Below are 19,755 nucleotides of genomic sequence, written 5' to 3' on the forward strand. Positions count from 1 at the left end.
AGCCACAGGGTCTCAGTTAGAGCTAGCTATCCTGGCAAATGCCAGTGGGGCAGTAGTGATTACTTCACTTTGAAGACAAAGATGGGCAGTATAACACTTGTTAATGTTGTAAGGACATTTTGTGGAGAATAATGTGCCTAATTTTTTCATTGTTGCATTGCTTGAGAATGTTCAAACCACTTCCAGCAGAATGATGTTCACATCATGCTTGCTTTCTAATCACAAAAGCAGTATTTTGCATTCCATGCCTCCACTGAATTTACTGGGGAAAACACATTTTTCTATGGTTTGGAGGCTTCCATTTTATGATTGGGTACATTTTCAATTTCATTATAGTTCCATTTCTGCAACTGAAAGTAAAACCCAGCAAGTGGTACACATCCAGCACAGCAATGCAACTTTCGATCAGTTGCAGGAAAAATGTATTCCTTTGCTTTAAGAACAACCAGAGAGCCTCCCTGCACATGGACCGATATGTCTGGAAGTTGTTGTACACTTTTTTTAGACATAGCGAACATAAAGCTCTTGACAAAAAGAGATGTTTTACTTTAATGACTATAACACGCTTAGGAAACATTTCTCTACCTCTCCTCACACACCCTTACTATGTTTGAACACATGCCCTTCCAACTTCTCTTCAACCTATGGCTTTGCTTCTTCCACTGGCAATAAGCTGCTTTTGGACTCCTGAAAGGGAACTGTCTGTCCTTACCAATGCTGAGCTATTTCTCATGTTTGCCTCATATTACTTTTCCCCTCCCTTCTTCCTCTTTTTCTTCTTTTTCTTTAAAAAAAAAAAAAAAAAAAAAAAAAAAAAAAGCTGGAAATTTTCAACAAACCAGATGTGCTTTGCAAAGCCTATAACATCTTCCATTCTCAGTGGGCTCTCTGTGTTTGTTGAATCGGGAGCTTTTTTCTTACCATGGAAACCTACTCCAACTAGCCAATTAAAGGAAGAGAGGGACTAAGACATCTGATTATCCTGTTCTTTTTTAATTTCTCAAAGCAAAGCTAATAATAATAATTAAAAAAAAAAAAAAAGTAGTGGGAGAGGGAAGACTTTTAAAAATATTTAAAGGAGCCCAGGAAGAATTGGTCTAGTTCACAGAATTATTAATAATAATGAAGCCCTAGTTTTAACAGCTGGAGTTGGGTATCTTTCTAAATATAGATGTGGCTAATTGATTGCCATGAGCTAATCAGAGCCATGTTTCCTCAGCTGGGGTTTAAAACAATACAAATTATCATTTCAAACCTGGGAAGCTTTTTATTTTTAAAATATCTTTAGTACTGGCAAAAGTAATTTCAGTATTGAAGTTCTGGAAACGGCCCATTACTAAGGTGTGGTGCTGACCTTCTCTGTAAAGGATATATTTCACAATCCCATTCAGTACTTTTTTTGGCCTTTATGCTGAAACGGGACTATTTACTGTTAGTAGTCACAGAAAAGAAGTGGTATTTAAAATTTAAAGAGCCAGATTGTCAGATGCAGGCACCCGTTTTTGCAGAGGAAGCTTTGTAACTATACTTATCTCCATGCAGTAAACAGATGGCTTGGTTAAAAAGTGATTGAAAACTTAGACCAACTCTTTAAATAGGCACCCCAGCACAGCTGCTTCTTGTTCTTTCTGTGTGATTTTTTTTTTTTTTTACTTCCAATACCACTTTATAAGGAAATATATAGATTAGATCAAGGGATAATGTTTTCTGCCATTTCCCATAAAACTGGAAGGTGGGGGTAGAAGAAAGTGAAATTCTTACATGCTTGAACAGATGAAACCTTGACTTTTTCAAATCAGAAAAAAACAGAATGGGGTTAAATTTTGTTTGTGAAAATTCTTCCCTATGCTTCCTGTGGGGAGGCAATGAAAATACCCAGGGAGACAAACAGTGTCCCCCCATTGTGTGAATTTGATTTTCTTACTCGAATAGTGACATTTGCCCTATGTGTAACTTTACAATACACTTGAATGTTGACAGGTACGGACTTAAATCACTATATTGCTGTATAACTCTTCTACCGAAGAGGGTTTCATTTTGTGAATTTTCATTCAGGGGCCACAGTGTGGGCAAGGCTGATGAGAAAGGCAGGAAAAATGCCCATCTCCAGACTTTCTCATGACAGCTAAACCCAGGCAGGCAAAGTGTTTGTGTTTAGTATTGTGGAGACCAAAGTTCAGACTCCGTGCATGCTTTTAATAAGCTTAGCACGTGTATTAATGTTTTTGAAGAGCAGCAAGGCAGTGAAAGCCAAAATCCATTTCAGAAAGTAGCCATTAATGGCAAAATGCTATGAAGCACATGCAAATACTGTGCTCCAAGTGCCAGTTACAGGCTGTGCACTTCGGTCATTCATTTGGGGGACTGTTATTTTCTGTCAGCCTCTGGTGCTGGCAGAGGAGGAAAGGATCAGGACAGAGATGGAGGATGTCAGGGCAGGGTGTGTTTCAAAGGCAGGGGCAGGCCCCACAGCCTGCCATCAGAAACAGCCATTTGGTGACCAAATTGCATAGCTCTTGTGATTAGGACTGCAAATGCTTCAGGGCAGGTTGGTATCTAGCATATCGGAAATGTTTATAGCACTTGTATCTAGGCTTTGGGGCTTCCAGAGTCACTGTTGGTCTTCTGGAGGAATCCTTTTAGAGCATGAAGCTGCAAAGAGAGCTGGGCATAGCCCTGCCTGAAACCAGCAGGTCTCTTTCCATTAACTGATCTGAATCTGTCCCATAAAGAGAACAGACATTTATTTGAACTGCCTTGGTACAGGGTTGGATTCTTTGTAACAGCAAACTCGGGATTACTGTTCTGGGGAAGACAGTTCATGTTGCATGGTATAATTCATTTTTGTGTTGGCTTCTCCCTTGATAGTGGACAGCACAGACAGCAGGAAATTTTTATCATGGCTGTTTTTCCTCCTCCTCCCGGAGTCCCCATTCCTGCCGTTTCCAGAGCTCTTCTGCCACTGTTTAACATTTCATTGGCAAGCACAGCAGAGAGTGTGTGCGCTGCTGTCCCGCTTTCCCTCTCCTTGCTAAAATGGCTTTTTAAAATAAACAACTGTCTAAACGATTTGCTTTGGCAAGGGGATGAATTCAGTGGAAAGTTTGGCAGAGGAAGCAGAGCTGGCACTGAGCTCGTGGACCTGTTATATCATGGAGCTTGGGGGCCCTTATGGTGTGGAAATGAATTTTTTAATGAAAAAAAAAAAGAGATACCATCCTGTATTACAGTGGAAAACCTCCTGAAACACAGTTTTCCATCTTGCTTTTGCCCATGTCATCTGTCCCCAAATGACTTGAGGAATACGCAAGTTTCAAAGACCGCTCCCTGTGATACTACAGCACGTCACCAAATTCTGGGAAGAGTTGAGCACGCCTGCGGACTGAGCTCCGGGTTTCACAGCCTACCCAAAACTGGGTACTGTTATGCAGGGAATTTGCTGCTTGTGCTGTGCCACGCTGCTCTACCCGCAACGCCCCAAGCCATTGTGAGCCCCGGTGTGCAGCTTGGAGCCTGGGCTTGGTTCCAGGGCTGAGGATGCTGCCTCCAGCTGCATACTGCCCCTCATCCCACCACCAGTACCTTGTAAAAGCACATGTGATGGCAGCACCAGAGTTACAGGGAAACAGAAGAAGGAATAAAAACAGAGGGGTCTGTTGGAGTTTAAGCAGTGAAAAGACCGTGTGGTTCTCTTTACGGTAGTGCACTGAATAAATGTCGCACCCTATTGCTGTGAAGTGAGGGTTTTTTCTTTGTCCTGTATCAGATTTGTGGAGCAACATTTTCTGTTCTTTAACAAATGGAGAAAGTAGAGGCTTAGAGAGGAAAATGAGCTCCCAAGCCACATCATGGGCAGAGCTTGCAACTTTAGCTGGATCTCCTGTCCTGCCTCCCTCTGACCTGTCACATCTTTCTGGAGGCAGCAGAGAAAGAGGGAAAATGTTTACTTCATAGAACTGCAGATTTCTCTATTGCAGTTATTTTGGGACATCTTGTTCGCAGATTTTTACTTTTCATCTTTGACTGCTTTACCATAAATGACTGTGATCTGCTAAGCCATGTAACTGGGTGCCAAAGTCAGGCTGTTCTCAGGATTCATCCTCCCTGCTGCTGCTCAGAGACCACAGCACCCAGAGTGCTGGGCCCTTCCATCACAGCAACACAGCTCCTCTTCTGGGTGGCTTTGGGGAGGCAGTGTCAAAAACCTCTCTTCCTGTGCGACAAGAATTAGTTGGTGCTGGTAGTTGGGTGACAGGCCATGTGAAGAACATTTGCAGACAACACCACCCTCTAATGGAGACTTTTGTGTATGTAGGATCTAACAGCCCCAAGCAAGGACCTTTTTCCTCTTCAACCCCCAGCCTCCCTAAAAGACCCGGAAACAAGCACCCACGGGCTCAAAGCAGCACAGCTCCTGCAGACCCCAGCACTCACCTTCGCTGTGCACAGCAGCATTGAGGAGCTGAGGGAAGAGAAATGGTGCACCACTGGTACAACAGCTGTCTCCTCTGGGCTAATGCTGAAAAATAACACTGTCAGGCTTCCTCCTAGCTGGCAGCTGAAGTCACTGCTCTTAATTTGGGCCTTATTTTCAGTTTTCACAGGGGTTAACCACAAGTTAAGAGGGAAGAGATTCCAGGTAGCCCATCTCCCATGAGCAGCACTAAGCTGTAGGTGCTGTGTATGCTTAGGCACCAGTGGCAATGCCATCAGTGGCAATGCCACAGAAAGACTCAAGTCTTTCTGTGGTGTCTCCAGTTCCCTGGCTGATGGCCACACCGGTGTAGGCAAGCCAACAAAATACAGCACATGGAGATACGTTATACTGCTTGTGGTATTTACGGCCTGTATTCTCTCTGCTGAAAAGCTAGTGCTGGTCACTGTGTATTACTGTGAATCTGCTGCAGTTTTCTGAGTATTTAAGTAGACTATGTGTACATTATGTATAGAGAGAATAAATATATAGAGGGAAACTGAGGGAGAGGGAGTAGGTGTGCATATGTGCATGCATTTGTCTTCAGAGGTTTCAGGGAAAAGGAGTTAAATAGAGAAGTAATCTGTTGCTGTTTCCAAACCCTGAAGTCCCTCCACGACTTGCTGCTGTTGTAGTGCTTCCTTCAACTCCTGCCATGTTTGGTAGCTCAAAGCAACTTGCATTTCTTCCAACACTTTTTTTTTTTCTTTTCATTTTCAGAAACTCTGGGTTTCTTTGTTTGTTTCTGGCTGAGAACACAGCCTTTTTTAAGGAAAAAAAAAAGAAGCCAGTGCTTCAAACTGCCTCGTGGGCCTGGCAGGGAAAGCAGAGGAGGGGAGATGCTAAATCTCTCGCGCTGTGCCAGAAGGAAGCTGTTTTCCTTGGAGATTTCTTCCCCCTGCAGTTGACTGGGAGACATTGTACTTCACCTGGTACAGGGCCGGAGGGGTTTATAAGTCCTGCTTCCAAACTCATGTTGTGTTGAGCCTGAACTGTTCTTGCTCTTTTCCATTCTGCAAAAGTACCCACCTAAGGGAAGAGAAGCTGGGCTGTGTTAGTACGAACTGAGCACACACACAAGATTAACTGAAGACAGTCCGTAGCCTGGGAGAGTTGGGGTTTGGTCTGGTGACCATGGGTGTCTGTGAGGATGCTCTCCTTCTCAGTGGTGGTACCTTAAGGTGCAAGCAGGGAAGGCCAGGGCAGTCATGCACCAGGGCACCAGCAGTATCAGGAGTGTGATGCTGATGCTGCCTGATGCAGCATGGAGGTGTGTGAGTGAAGGACAATGATGCAGTTTAGGGATATGTGCAGATTTTTAGGAGTTAGTGCATATGTGCTGTAGACAGCATGCATTTTGGTGAGCACAGAGGCACGTTTGTGAGCAGAAAGGAGTGATTAACAGAGTATGGGTACTGCAGGACTGATGTCCAGGAGCCAGGGGTTGCTGTGAATTTACCACATCCAGATCAGGACTGCCCTATGACTGAAGTCCTGCCAGTTGGCTCCCTCCACATGCATCCTGCAGCCTCAACATTTGCCTTTTAAAATAAAAGCCACTTGTGATGTATTCACTCTCTTTTAAGTCTGCCTGGGAGCCCTGGCTGCTTTCCTTGCCCCTCTCTCATGCCATGCCTGTCCTCAGTCTCCTCTCCCAGGCAACATGGACTCAGAACTGCAGAGTGATGGATTACATGACAAAAGGCTCCTGAAAGGATAGGCTAAAACATTATTTCTCAAAACCTCTGAAGTCAGCCCTTTTACTGTGGACTTGAGGGGGAAAGGGAAGGTGGAAGGTGAAAGACTGGGCTACTTTGGTAGTTGTTCTCCAGCTAGCTCACTGCCTTTCATGCCCCTGCTGTCCCACAGCTGTAGCCAGATGGTCACCCTCTGAAATTGTACCATCCCCCTCAGGCACTGAACATTTTTTTGGCATCAGCGGGATAGATGGTGTTTTCCAGCACCATGGCCCTGTGTTGCCCAAAGGATACCCATGAGAGCAGATTCCTCAGGACAGAGGCACCTGCCATAATGAGAGGCATTTTTCTTGCTGGCTGGGGGAGGAGTTTCTGCTCACCACATGAATGCTCGGGGGGTATTGAATTACCAGTGTGGTTACGCATAAGCTTTCCTTGCTGTCTTCATCAGCCTGCCTGCCTAATTGTTGCTCTTGTGTTTTCTGCCCCCTTGACAGTATGCCAAGGCACTGAAGCATTTTGGAGAGAATGAGGGCAAGATGCAGCCAGATGAATTTTTTGGCATCTTCGACACTTTCTTGCAGTCGTTTGCAGAGGCAAAGCAAGATCTGGAGAATATGAGGAAGAAAAAGGAAGAGGAGGAGCGCAGGGCACGCATGGAGGCCATGGTGAGAACCTGGGCACAGGAAGGGGTTTATTTTCATCAGCTGTTCGTGCCTCCAGAGAAAGGTTGAGAGACCCAATTCCAGTGCTCGTTGCTGTTACTGTTTTATGTTCTCCTTCTTGCCACCTCTATTTGCCATCCTTCTCCTCACAAGCAATGGTGTTTTCCTGTTGGTTGTACTGTCAGCTTTCAGAAGCTGACAAAAAAAAAAAAAAAAAAAAAAAAAAAAAGTATATTTGCAAAGTTTGGCTTCCAAATTTCTCTTCTTTGGTTCGGGTACCAAATCTAGCCCTACCTTTTCTGCCAAGGCAACTTGCAAGATGGTGCTCCCACTGCCCAGTGCCAGACTGTCTTGTTTTCAGGCTGTGCAAAAGCTCTTGGAGCCAGGTCTCTCTTTGTCCTGCCAGCTGGTCAGCTTCCACTCAGACTCTATCATCATTTGCTGTGTGCTTGTCCCCTGACAGTGAATGGTGACACAGCAAATGCCCTGGAGCCTGCTGGGGCCTGCACTGGCAGTGTTTCTCTCTGGCTGGCCTTAATGCCTTGATTACTGGGGTTGTGTTTACCCTTGATGTGGCAAGTGGGCTTCTGTGCATCAGTGATTTTGCTGCCGGGAGCTCAGTGTGTTATGTCGCCAGGGGTTCGTGTGAACCAGCCTCCCCCTCTGACCTCAGGCTTTCCTGGGGATGATGAGAATGGCCTAGTGTTCCCCTGCCTCTTTCCACCTTGCCAATGCTTTAACCCTGGCTGCTGCCATGGCCCCAGGCCTCACTGAGGGGCATTGCTACTTCAGGTGTTTGCTGTGCCAAAAGCAGCTTTTTGTTCCTTTCAGAAGAGGAGAGAGGTAAAATTCTAGGATGCCAGCAGACTTCCTGGAACTGTTGGACACGGAGATAAAATGCCAAGACTTAGGCTCAAGTTTCCTTTCAGCCTGTCTAGAAAGTGTCTGTTGAAGCACTAGGATGCTTTAGTAGGCCTGATGCACCAAGAGAGGTTGCAGTTTGCTTACGAGAATAATATTCCTGCGACATGGGACTAGAGCACGTATTGATGCCTTGCCATTTTCACTTATTTTGGAGCTGAGCAGTGTGGGAGATAACTGAGCTCCCTGTTGCTACCCTAGGGAGACTGAGGGCATCACCTTGACAGTGGGACTTATCCATTTATTTTTTTGTAAAATCGGTAGTTCTGTTTCATTGCTCTTTCTATTTATAACTAGTGTCTCTTTGCAGAGTCAAGGCAATGTTCCACATTCCCACCACTGCAGCATCCAGACATGAACTGTTTCATGAGCTTCTGTTGACGTTTTGATATCCCACACAATTTTCCTTTTCTGTTATGTTTAGCCCGTGGCTCTCTGATGTTTTTCCCTTCTTACTTTCCTCCTTCTGCAGGATTGTGACCTTTCTGCCTTTCTGAATGTAGCTGCCCATGCCCCAAGTGCAGAGCTGTTTGTGAATATAGTAGTGACTGGTTTGTGCAGACACATCAGACTAACTTTAAACTCACCACGTTAGGTATTGTGAGCACAGTAGGTGCTGCCATGTGTCCTTTTTGCTGCGGGATGGTAATGCTTTGTGTGGCAAATAAAAGATGCTACTCATTCGTCATCTCTCCTGCTCTCTGCTCACCTCTGCAGAAGAAGGGAAGCCCAGCATGCTCGTCTGTTGCCCTTGGCATAGGTGATGGCCTTGTGGATAGGATCCTGATTCTTTTGTTTTTTTTGTTTTTTTTCCTGAACTAACACATCTTAGCCACTCCTTGACACAGTGTATGTAGTGACCTGGCATCTTGGTCAGCTAATCCTAAAACCTAAATGTGTCTTTCTCCACAGCTGAAAGAGCAAAGGGAAAAAGAGAGGCGACAAAAGAAAGCGAAAGCAGGAAGCATCTCTGAAGAAACCGGGGAATTTGATGACCTGGTGTCAGCATTAAGGTCGGGTGAAGTCTTTGACAAAGACTTATCCAAGCTCAAGCGTAACCGCAAGCGTTCGGGGAACCAAGGCTTAGATTCAAGCCGGGAGCGGGTGGTGACAAAGCTAAATTATTAATTACAAGAGAAAGAAAAATAATCAACCGAAAGAAGGTGATATAAAAGTGCAAAACAAGGAAGATGGATGTGTGTGATGGCTCCTGGCTGACAGCTGCCCCAAAGGATTTCTTTGGTCTGTGGCTAGAGACATTACCTTTCCATGATCAGCTTTCCTCTCATCCCCCCTCTGTGCTCCTAATTTGAACCATTATAAAAGTGCCTCTGTGGAGCCAGCAGGGTCTGTGACTGGGCCACGCAGAGCTGACAGATTTGCTTCTGGGAGTTTATTGTGTCATCAAAGGCCTCATGGTGATGACAGAAAGTACTTGGGCCTTGCAGACTGCCTCACAGCTGGAGAAAGATAATTTTCTGTGTGCCAAAGTTAAAATGTGCTACGATCTCCATCTTGCTGATAATAAGCAAGACAAATTTCAGAAGAGCTCTGTAAACACCTGTTGCTTCTTCAGGATCTAGATTGGCCTTCGGGGGCTTGTCAAGATGTGGTTTTTGAGGTTACAAGTTCCCTCCCAGAATTGGATTTTTATAAGCCATATTGATTAGAGCCTGAAAAATGCTTTTGATACCATGTTCTGTACAGTATTTTTGTGTGACCTACATTGTCCAATGCAAGTGATGCTCAGAAGGAAGTAATCGGTTCTGGAAGAAAATGGAATTCAAGAATCAGGATCGACATAAAACGTTTTGCAAAAGTCTGTTGGGTTCTGCTTTTCTAGAAACGATTTTCTGGAACTTGTTGATGGTAGAGCCTCAAAGTGATGAAATGCCTCTTCTAGGAAAGAAGTTCTGGCTTTTGTTTAGAAAACTATGCCACTGGCATGTTGGAGTTACACCTATATGATTGTGGAGCCTGTTGTAATTGCTGGAGGGTGGGAAGGAAACAACTGAACATTTCTTACCTGTTTGTGCAAGGTTTCTTAGTGGAGCCCAATGGAATCTGGGAGCTCCCCTGTATCATCCACAGGTCGTAAGTGGCAAAAAGCAAACGGGGTCAAAAGCTGCAAGAAATGAGATTTCTTTTCCACTTGATGCTAGCTGCAATTGCTGTTGGGATGGACTGGACTTTCTGTTTAACAGGCTGACCTTCACTGCACACACCCCACTCCTCCTTAGGGGAATCACATAGTATACTAGGATATAAATGGTGTCAAAGGAGAGCTGTGGAGCCCGTTCCATTTAGAAGGGATTATTTAGCGTGAACCAGTGGAAGGTCCTGTAAGGAAAACTAAGAACTTTTTTCAGGAGGACACAAAATTGTGTAAGCCAAGCAGGCTTTGGAGATGGGTGAATTCATAAGAAAAAAAAAAATTGCATTTAAGCTACATGTACGAAGCACACAGTGAAAAAGCAGAGGACCCCAAGAAGAGGACTGAATTATGAATTTGGTGCATCTTCATGGCTCTAGGAAAGGGATTGGATTATGCAGGCTGTTGTGACCTTTTTTTTTTTTTTTTTTTTTTTTCTAAATCTTGTCTTCCTTTTTGATTATCATCCCTGGAGAGGGAAAAGAAAAAAATGGTGATGGATTCTTCCTCCTAGACGAGCAGAAAACAAGAACATTTGAGAAGAGGGGCCCACCACATACAAACTATGCATCAACAGTAAACAGCGCCAAATGTCAAGGAATCCCAGGGAAGTGAAAAAAACTCCATCAGTCACTTTAATCATTTGGTTTGATTTTTTTCTCTGAATGTCACTTAACCTCAGGCTCTGCACGGAGTCTGCAGAACAGAACTTTCTCTGCCATGCACGCTGCCTGATCAGTATTACACACTACCAATATTGGAGAAACCAACTGCGGTGGTTTTCTGAACACTAAAGTAATTATGTAAACTATGGAAAGAAGCAAAAAAGTCAGAATTGTTAAACTCTAATGTTTCATTGTTTACTGAATTTCGAGTCTCCCACCCCAGAATTTCCCTATTTACAACATTCCAGACTGCCGCGCCTCTGTATAATACTCATCGTAAAGAGCTGGTATCTTACAAGAGCTGGGTGCATTCTCCTCCCTTACTATCCCACTCCCCTTCTGGGATTAGCTATTAACAGCAATATCCATTGCAGCAGACACAAGCACCTTGTAGAAGAAAGACTGTATTTCTTAAAGGTTTTTGAAAGTTTAAGAAAAACTCTCACTTTTTTAAGCATTTTTATTTTAAATTACAAAATGGATTTTTAGAAATGTCTCTTGTAAATTATATTAACAAGCTCCTTGCTGCTCCCCGAAGTAGACATGCTATATCCCAGCCCTGTTTTGTTTGTCTTGTTTTAAAGCATGCCATATAACCTATGCCATGTAAGCCATATGAGAGGTGATAATATGTGCCAAATTGGTATACAGTTGAGTTTAGATTTTGATAATCCCTGAATTCCAAAGATGATGTTTTTAGGGATTAGGACATTGTAGATTTTTCCCCTCTTCATTCTCCTTGGTTTTAGGACTTACCCAGAAGTTCAGGTGTAGTGCCAAGGTCAGCCCTGGTGCAAGAAGATGTGACCTGTGGCTCTGTCAAACTCACGGCTGCTTGCTTGCTCCCCAGGTACTTGTTTGATAAAGCAGGCTGTCAGCATGGCAGTGCTGTTAGAGAAGAAACAGCTCAGGGCAAAACCCTTGAATATAAATACAGCACCCCCCTTCTGGTATTTTTCAAACCAGGTTTGTGGTGTGCTTTTTGCAACTGAAGTCACTTTGCCAGGCCACAGATGTAGCAAAAGCAGGGAGAGTGCTAAGCCCTCTGCCCGTTCGTGTACACAGTTTGGTCCTGATTTGAAAAGTTGTGTGATGGTACGCGGCGCTCCAGCCACACTGACAGAGTCAAAGAAAGCTGCTGTAGCTTTGCCACCTCCTCGATTCATACACCAGTAATAAGAGATTGTACAACTCCTGTAAATCAGCTGTGGGATACGTTAGTGGGACTGACAGACAGCCCAGAGCCATGCCCCTGTTTCATTGCAGCTCAGCTTTCCTAGCACTCCACAGCCCCAGACGTTTGGTTTGAATCTGTGATGGTGGCTGAAGGCTTCTTTCAGCGTGCTAAACAGTCTCCCCTGGCTGTGCACTCCATGGTGAATGTTCATGAAAAACATTTGATTACTCACTGAGGCAAGCAGTTATTTCATTGAAGTGGTGACAGGCAGAGAGGCCCATTAATATGTCTACCATATGAGATGGGGCTGGCCACACAGGAGATAAGGAAAAAGTTGGCTCTGCTGTAGGGCCTGGCTTCAGATTTTTGCTGAAGCCAAGTTTGTCCTTGCTTCTAGTCCCTTGGGTGCCGTGAGTGCAGCTATGCTCTGTTCTTCGTATGCGGTTGTGGTAGAGTTGCTTAGCGCTCAAGAAGACAGGAAAATCTTATTACTTGTCCTCTAGTGCTAACACAGCCTGAACAGGTATGGCAAGCAGTCAGGACACTGAGGCAGAACCTCTTCCCCACACTCTGAGAGCCAGAGAAGAACCAAAGTCTGCTGTTGTCCTTGCAGCTGTGCCTAGCACCAGCATTTTACGTGGAAATCACTCTGTCTTTGGAAATAAGTAGAGGAGGAAGAAAAGTGTAACAGAAGGTTATAATTGAGGGCTTGTTCTGCGTTACTCTTCCTACAGAAGTGTAGTTGTTGCTAACTTTATGGTGAAGTTCTTCACACCTAGAAGAGGAGGTGCTTTCTAATTCTCCAAATCTTGTCCGTAGAAGTTTAGTGCTCCCTCACTTAACTGCATGTCTCTGCACTGTTCTTAAGCAGATTGCATTAGGATGACCCCAGAAAAGACTGCAGAACTCCCCTACACACACACACCACACTCCCTTTGGTTTGTGTCACTCCTCTCAGTTGGCCATAAGTCTCTGGCAACACTACAAGGTAAAGTGACTTCAGGGCAGTGAGGCCCTTCCATGCTGTGCAGCATAGCTATCGTCTGGGCACCGGTTCCCTACAAGAGCAGAAGCAGGACTAATGTTCGGGGAGAGAGACTCCCCGCTAGAGAGACAACTTGAGCATCCTTCTGAAGCTTTTCTGTAATGTGTTCACAGTGTCTGAGGAAGGGAAAGGAATTGTGAAGGGCCCTGATGGAGAACTGTGGGGCAGGTGTTTCCACAATGGTCAGCCCCACTGGCTGAATCTTTCCTCTTTTTTAGGAAAGCTCGCACTCTGAGCTGGGTTGCATGGAGAAGCTTGTGTCAGGAGTTTCTTTGAGGGGAAAGGAAATCAGTTGTACAGTTGATGATGTACATGATATATGCAGTTTTGTTTCTGGGTTGGTTGTTTTGTTGTTTTGTTTTTCTTTTTTGTTTGGGGGTTACATTATTTTTTTTTTTTTAAAAAAAAAAAAAAAAGGTTTTAGGAATCTCTAAGGGGAACCTGTAAATCTGACACCTCTATTTATTTTGCCTTATTTTAGTTTGCTATGTTTGTATGTATACACTGCATTGCAGCAAAGACTATTGAGACCGTGCCAGGGCATTACACCAGCGAGACAGCCAGCGTGGCTATTCAGCAGCAAGTTGAGCCAGGTGAGGGGCTGTTTGTGAGTAGCCTTGGTGTGGGAAGGGACAGAGGGGAAAAATTCCCTTTTGCTTTCATCATAATCACTCTGCCCCAGTGATACTCAACCTGGGAAGACGTGGCTTTTAAAGCATGTGGTGAACTGATGCAGGTGGGTTATTTTAGAACACTTCCTAAAGAAAAAAAAAAAAATTTCTTGTTATCAGTTATGGTTAGAAGATTAAGAAGAGCAAAACTGCACAGCTGCTAGCTCAAACTTCACCCTTCAACCCAAATTCTGTCTTTAATGTCAGAGAAGCTTTGAGAGATGTGCAAAAGTGCTTCATGCCCTGTAACTTTTCACCAGAGTTAACATGTTGGTGGGACAAACTTGGACAGTTCTCCTTCCTCAGAGCTAAGATTCTTTCACATCTTCAGGGCCAAGGAAGAAGAATTTTTGCTACTTTCCCTCTTTCCTCCTCCACTCCACCTCCTCAGATTATCCAGGTAAACAAAGTTTTTTGGCAGATTAGTTTTGTACCCATGAACTCTCTAGCAATCACTACATGTTTAGTGATGACTCCTTGGGTTCTGTACTGGACTTGGGAGATTTCTGATTGCCTGCCATCCAAAGAGTTAGCCACCATTGGCCACCTTTACTTCTGTTATTAAAGGATGAAGAAACCAATCTAGGTACCACAATTTGGCTAACTAAAAATGTAGACTTTATATATATATATATATATTAAACCTATCTGCTACTCTAAGGAGTAGTTTTGATGACCCGAATCTCCTAAAGCTGGCCAGATTATGCTCGCTGTGCCTGCTGAGAAGGGTGCCATCAGTTTAGAAAGGTGTTATGGCACCTAATTTCTAAAGAGGGTCTGGATGCTCAGTAGATCTTGCAATCCAGAGTCTTATGTTACTGGTGTTAATATAGAATAGATCCAGTATACCCAGTACAAGTTGCTCTGTGTTTACACCAGCATAATTCATAGCAGCATCTGGATCAAAACTCTCCTTTAAACAGCTTTGGCTGTTCACAAGATGTTCCATGGAGCTTGTGAAGGGCTTTTGCAAAAGTCCTTTCAGCTGTCCACTGCTAGGAGCTCTCACGTAGCTTATCTAGAAAAGTCTCTATGGCATGTCATTCACAACCTACCCCTCCCTCCCCATCTTTACACTTCCCCCTAAAAAGGCTCTTTAGAAGCCTTCGCAGTTTTAGGTTGTAAAGGGACACCAGGTACCACACTCAACACTTCTCCCTTCCAAACCATCTCCATCTTCATGCACCCTCCACCCCTGCGAGCCTGCTCAGCTTGAAACTTGCAGGTCGTTTTGGGAGGTGCCCCTGCCTGCTGAGCTTGGAAAGTACAGTGCTGCTTACTGAGTGGGAGGCTGCAAGCTGCTGTAATGCCTTGGCGTATCCTCATTTCTTAGTCAGTTTAAGACTATAAGTGAATTAAATGTACAAATCCTGTAGTGTCCTTTTTATCTGTATCTTTTTATAAGAATATACTGTAATACTAAAAAAAAACCACAAAACCAAAAGCAAAAAAAAAAAAATTAAAGATATATTGCCCCCACTGTGTCTCAGTAATTTCTTTGTGTGCATTTTGTGTGCTTTTGCTGGAAAGTCTTAAAGGTAAGTTGGGGTCTGGGTATACTTTTTTTTTTGCTTGGCTCTAGGTCTTTCTCTTTGGTCAAGAGCTTGTAGCTCTTCAAGTGACAAAGGCACTGCAGAGCTGGTGAGAAACTTCACAGGTTATTCTGGCAGCAAGGTGGAACAACAGGCAACACTGGGGTTCACACACAACCAAACAAGAAAACAACCAACCAACCAAACAAACAAACAAAAAAAGAAAAACAACCAAAAAAAAAGAAAAAAAAGCCTGCTATCTAAGAGCTCATAATCCACATGTGGACATGCTAGTACACCAGCAGGAAAGGCTGCCGGGCTGGCCATAAACTCACTGCAAGAGTGTGACTGAGAGGAGACGATGGCTTCAAAGGCAGGAGTTAAATAAGAAAAGAAGCCGGGAGAGCCAACATCAGGCCTAAAGCCTTCAGAGATGCGGGGGGTGAGGGGGAAGAGGAGTTAGATGCAACAGCAGTGCAGGCAGGAGGCATATAAGAGCTAGGGCTAATCTGTGTGCACTTGACGAGCGGGTGAATGAAGGGACATGCCAAAGAATTCCTTGGAGTTCAAGGGCAGAACCTCATTTTCATCTTAGACACAGCTGGTTCATTTACACACAGATCCCCCTGTCTCTGATCACAGAAATAGCTTGCTGACAAAATTCATCCCTAAGCCGCAACTTTTCATGTTTATCTTCAGCCCATCAAGGGGTGATGTTTTAACTGTGAGCTCCGGTGAGTCTGGTGCCTAGCTTTGTTGGGGGGGGCTTGCTGGCTGAGCAGCATACTCCTGCAGTGCATGGCTTCCAGGGACCTCAAACAAAGCCCCTGCTCTGAGTTCTGGCTCTCAGGTGGGAAGGGCCATGGCAATGAGCAAAAGGAATCAGGGGATAATTGCTTGCACAAGCTGAGGGCCAATGGACAGCAGGTGGGGGCTCTGAGTGCTGCATGGGAAAGCTCTTGTTTTGTACATGTTGAAAGGACTCTCTATTTAAGTCAGGCTTTGCTTTGAGTCTTTGCTATAAGGTTCTTGTTTTACAGATGCAAAGGTAGACGCAAAGAGATGTTTCTGAAATTCATGCAGGATGTGAGTGGCAGAGAGAAAATGAAAATGCAGAGACTTACCTGTCTCCTTTCCTTGAGTTGCAGTAAAGGAGGCCAGACCATTGCTTTTCCTCTTCTTGGAGGTCAAGCCCAGCAGTATTTTCATTCTGCTTTGTGCAAACAGAGACGTATCCTACTGGAATTATAGGAAGAAGATTTTTCTTTCTTTAATATTTTGGCTGGTTTTGGAGTCTGCAGCAAGGGGCTGCTGTTCTGCCCTAAAGGATGGCTCTCCTCCAGAAGTTTCCTTCAGTCTTCTCATTTGGCTTCTCCTTATGGTCATGGACCTGCCTGTCCTTGTCATCACTGTGCAGAAGCAAGGTAAGTGCCTCCTGGCTTTTTTTCTGAGCAAAGCTAGCATCAGGGTTTAGCTGCCGTGAGTGAGTGGCAGTGAGGAGAAGTATAAGGGGAGCTCTTCTCCCTTGCTGGGAAAGTCTGAGGATCTATTATTCATTGGTTTCCCCTTTCTTTAACCTTTGGCTTCTCTTTAAACAAAGATAACTGTTATCTCTGCCATAGCAGATAGGATTTTTTCTGTTAGAAATCTGCTTAGCCATTTGTGAACTGGTTTCTCTTGCTTGAAAACAAAATAATGAAAAACTTTTGCCCCCCTGCTTCACTTCCTCCTAGAGCCCAGAAGGTTTTCAAGGTTGTTGTACTAGATTTTGTTTGTTCATTACACGTTTCTGTGATGGCTTCTTTTTGTTGCCACTGAGACATAGCTGCTGTTTATCTCTACTTTGGTCAGACTCTCACCAGGAGGGAAGGTTCTTTTGTCTGTCTTTCTTTTTCCCTGTCTTCTTCTTCTGACTTTTTTTTTTTCTATACTTATGATTTTATTTACTTATTTTTATTTTTTTTTTGTATTGGGGCAGGGGAAGGGTCTGCTCATCTTTATGACTATCAGCCTGTCAGACTGAATTTGCATGTGAGATAGTAATGAAATGATGCATTAAGAAGGCAAAATACCTTGCTCACTTGTGCTTTGATGAGAGAATGAAGCAGAGGAGGAATAAAACAGGATAGGATGTCAGTCTGGCATACCTGGTTTTAATCTGTTTCTTGTAGTCTGTATATTTCTGCAAGTAAGGATTCTTTCAAAGGGTTAACTTTTGCTTTTTTAAGGACAAATATTTGTCCGCTCCCCTCTTTCTTCCTATGCTTAATTAATGAGGAGGAGCCTTCTGGTTCAAAAGGGGGAAGAAAAAAAAACCACAAAGCCCAACCCTGTTCAGCCACGATCAAAGCATGAAAAACTACGTGAATATGGTGAGGTGTTCCAGTGCGCTTACTGCCTCTCCCTGGGGTCTCCCACTGCCTGTGGTCACTTGGGGCGAGGACAGGGGAACTAGGCACCCCTGGCCTGCCTAGGGGAGCAGCTCCATGCCCACTCTCAGTGCTTTGGGCCAGGGCAGCTGTATGTCTCTGCAGGGCCTATTCCTTGAGATACTTGGATAGTTATTAGTATCTATACTAGTGGCTGTAGACTCTTGTTTGCTTGTTTATTTTCTGTTTTTAATGGTAAAATTTAAACTAAGCGCTTCATTGTGCTGCTGCCACTGTCCCTCCAAGACAGTCTTTCTTCTCACTTGGTCTTGGAGAACCTTTGTATGAGTTGCAAATCCAAGCAGAGGTCCTGCAGCCATTGGGCTGTACCTGCAAGCCCACTCTCACTAGGGTACCCACAGCACCCGGGCTGAGGGTCTGCCTCTGGACTATAAAGCTGGGGTTACTTGGGGCAGAGCATGTCGGTGTGACCATGCCACCTGGGCCTGCCTATCTGCCTGTGAAGTGGAGGCAGAAATCCCTGACAGAGCACTGCGGAATGTTGCCTCTGGCACCCGAGCTTGTGGCCTCAGGGATGGCTCAGGTACTTGCTGGGTGGTGGAGATGGGGGTGAGAGAAACCTTCCCTGTCTCCTCGCTGCTTCTGCTGAAAGGATGGGTAGGTTTGGTCCTGACTCTCTTCCCCTCTTCACCAGCTACTGCCTTAGGTTATGGCAACCACAGGCCCAAAGAGGGTTTGTGGTGCGCTGGGGGCTTTCCTCTGGGGAGGGCTGCTGCATTTTCCTACCACAACAACATCAAACCCTTGGGGTCACCACTCAAATGCTGGGCTTAAGTTAATGTGGGAGCCAAGGAAATGCTCTTTGCCCACTTTATTTTAGATGTAGAGTACTGTAGTGTTGAGGCAAGTCCTTGCAGTGCTCTTAAAAGCAGAATGTGCCTGTAGTTACATTAGCTAGAAAAATAACAACCAGAAAATGGAGGAAAAAGTATGAAGAGGACATCATAACTTACTGAACTGTGCAAGATGTGGAAGAAGGCTTTTGTCTGGCTGAAATGTCTGTCAGTGCTATCTATAGTGTCATGTCTACTGTGTTATATAGTAAAGCCTTTGCCAGTTGTCCACCATCATGGTGATACAGTGGAAGCAGTTACGAGGGGTTACTGTGGTACCTCAGGATTTTAACTGGACAAGACTTTCCTCAGGTAACCTGGATGCTGTTTGTCTTCCCAGGGAAGTCTGGATCTGCTCTTATTTCAATTAACACCCAAAGGTAGTGTTTCTTTTTTTTTTTCTTTTTTTTTTTTTTTTTTGTTTGGCAGGGTTTTCCTTCCAGCTGGGCTCCCAAACAGGGTAACAACTGTTCAGTTCCATGCCTTGTTCTGCTGTAAGCAACCTTTGCTCCTGATGCTCCTCAACATTGGAGCCCCCCTTTTGTCTTCTTTGTCACTATGGCCCTTTGCTACTTGCCTCAGGAGGATTTGCTGCCCTTTCTCTGTGGCAGTAGCAACTGCTGGAGGTTGGGCTCTGGTTAGAGCCCCTTGCAGAAGATCATCCCTGGTATGAACCTTCTTACATGTAAAATGTGGCTCTTTTAAAATAATAACAAATCATCTTCCCTTCTTCTGGTCTCTGGAATGAAAGCTTGTCCTTTAGCAGGGAGGAAGCAACTTCTGCAGCTGGAGAGCTGAAGCTGCCTCTGGGGCCAGTGGGGACACATGGCCTTTCACTGCTGAAGCAGCTCCAGAGCTGAGGCAATGTGACATTGGGACCAAGCTGGCTGTGGCCTTGGGGATGCTGATCTTGTGCCAGCTCCTGGGGTGTCAGTGCTGGGCTGCATCAGCAGGCGTGTCTTGGACTTTCAACAAGGTCAAAGGGGGAGACATCAGCTTGATTTTAGCTATGGGACTTGTCCTTGTGAGGCGGCTGCCAGTTGCCAATCTGTTCCTGATTAACCCTCTCCCAGGGGATGCTGACTGGCACGTCCCAAACCCAAAATGGGATGGGAGGAGAAAGGGGCTAAATCAGATATTGAAACAATCTCAGTCTCTAATTTTTAACCCGGGCTGGCATCCTAATCAAGACAGAAAGACAGCAGGAGCTTGGACAGGGATCAGTAGTGCTGACAGTGCTGCACAGAGCAGAACCAGTATAATTATGGGCGACTGAACATAATCATACAAATAGCTGAGCTCTGATGAGGAGTAGGCTCTTTCCTGAGAACTTCTTGGAGGAGTGGTGGCCAGTTGTCTTCTTTCTTACTCCTTCCAGCACTTCCCATCAGCTCTGCAAGGAGCTTTACCACTACTAATTGCCTGTGCCTTTTGCAGTCACTGAAATGGGACCTAGGCTGTCATTAGTGGAAG

The 19,755-nt window shown here is 44.8% G+C and overlaps 1 protein-coding gene across 3 annotated transcripts in view; it reads left to right on the top strand.

Moving 5' to 3' along the window:
* The window catches only part of DAAM2 (dishevelled associated activator of morphogenesis 2), a gene marked incomplete at its 5' end in the record, with an annotated part of 115,891 nt that extends 106,741 nt beyond the window's left edge, over window positions 1-9,150 (top strand). For all 3 annotated transcript variants that reach the window (XM_084284300.1, XM_084284298.1, XM_084284299.1), the window contains 2 exons: window positions 6,669-6,839; window positions 8,670-9,150. In XM_084284300.1, coding sequence (XP_084140426.1) covers window positions 6,669-6,839; window positions 8,670-8,885 — 387 coding nt within the window. In that variant the 3' untranslated portion in view covers window positions 8,886-9,150. The remainder of the gene's footprint in view (window positions 1-6,668; window positions 6,840-8,669) is intronic.
* Between the last annotated feature and the right edge of the window lie 10,605 nt (window positions 9,151-19,755).

This window comes from Netta rufina (assembly GCF_964035555.1).
Source record: "Netta rufina genome assembly, chromosome: 3".
Classification (NCBI taxonomy): Eukaryota; Metazoa; Chordata; class Aves; order Anseriformes; family Anatidae; genus Netta; species Netta rufina.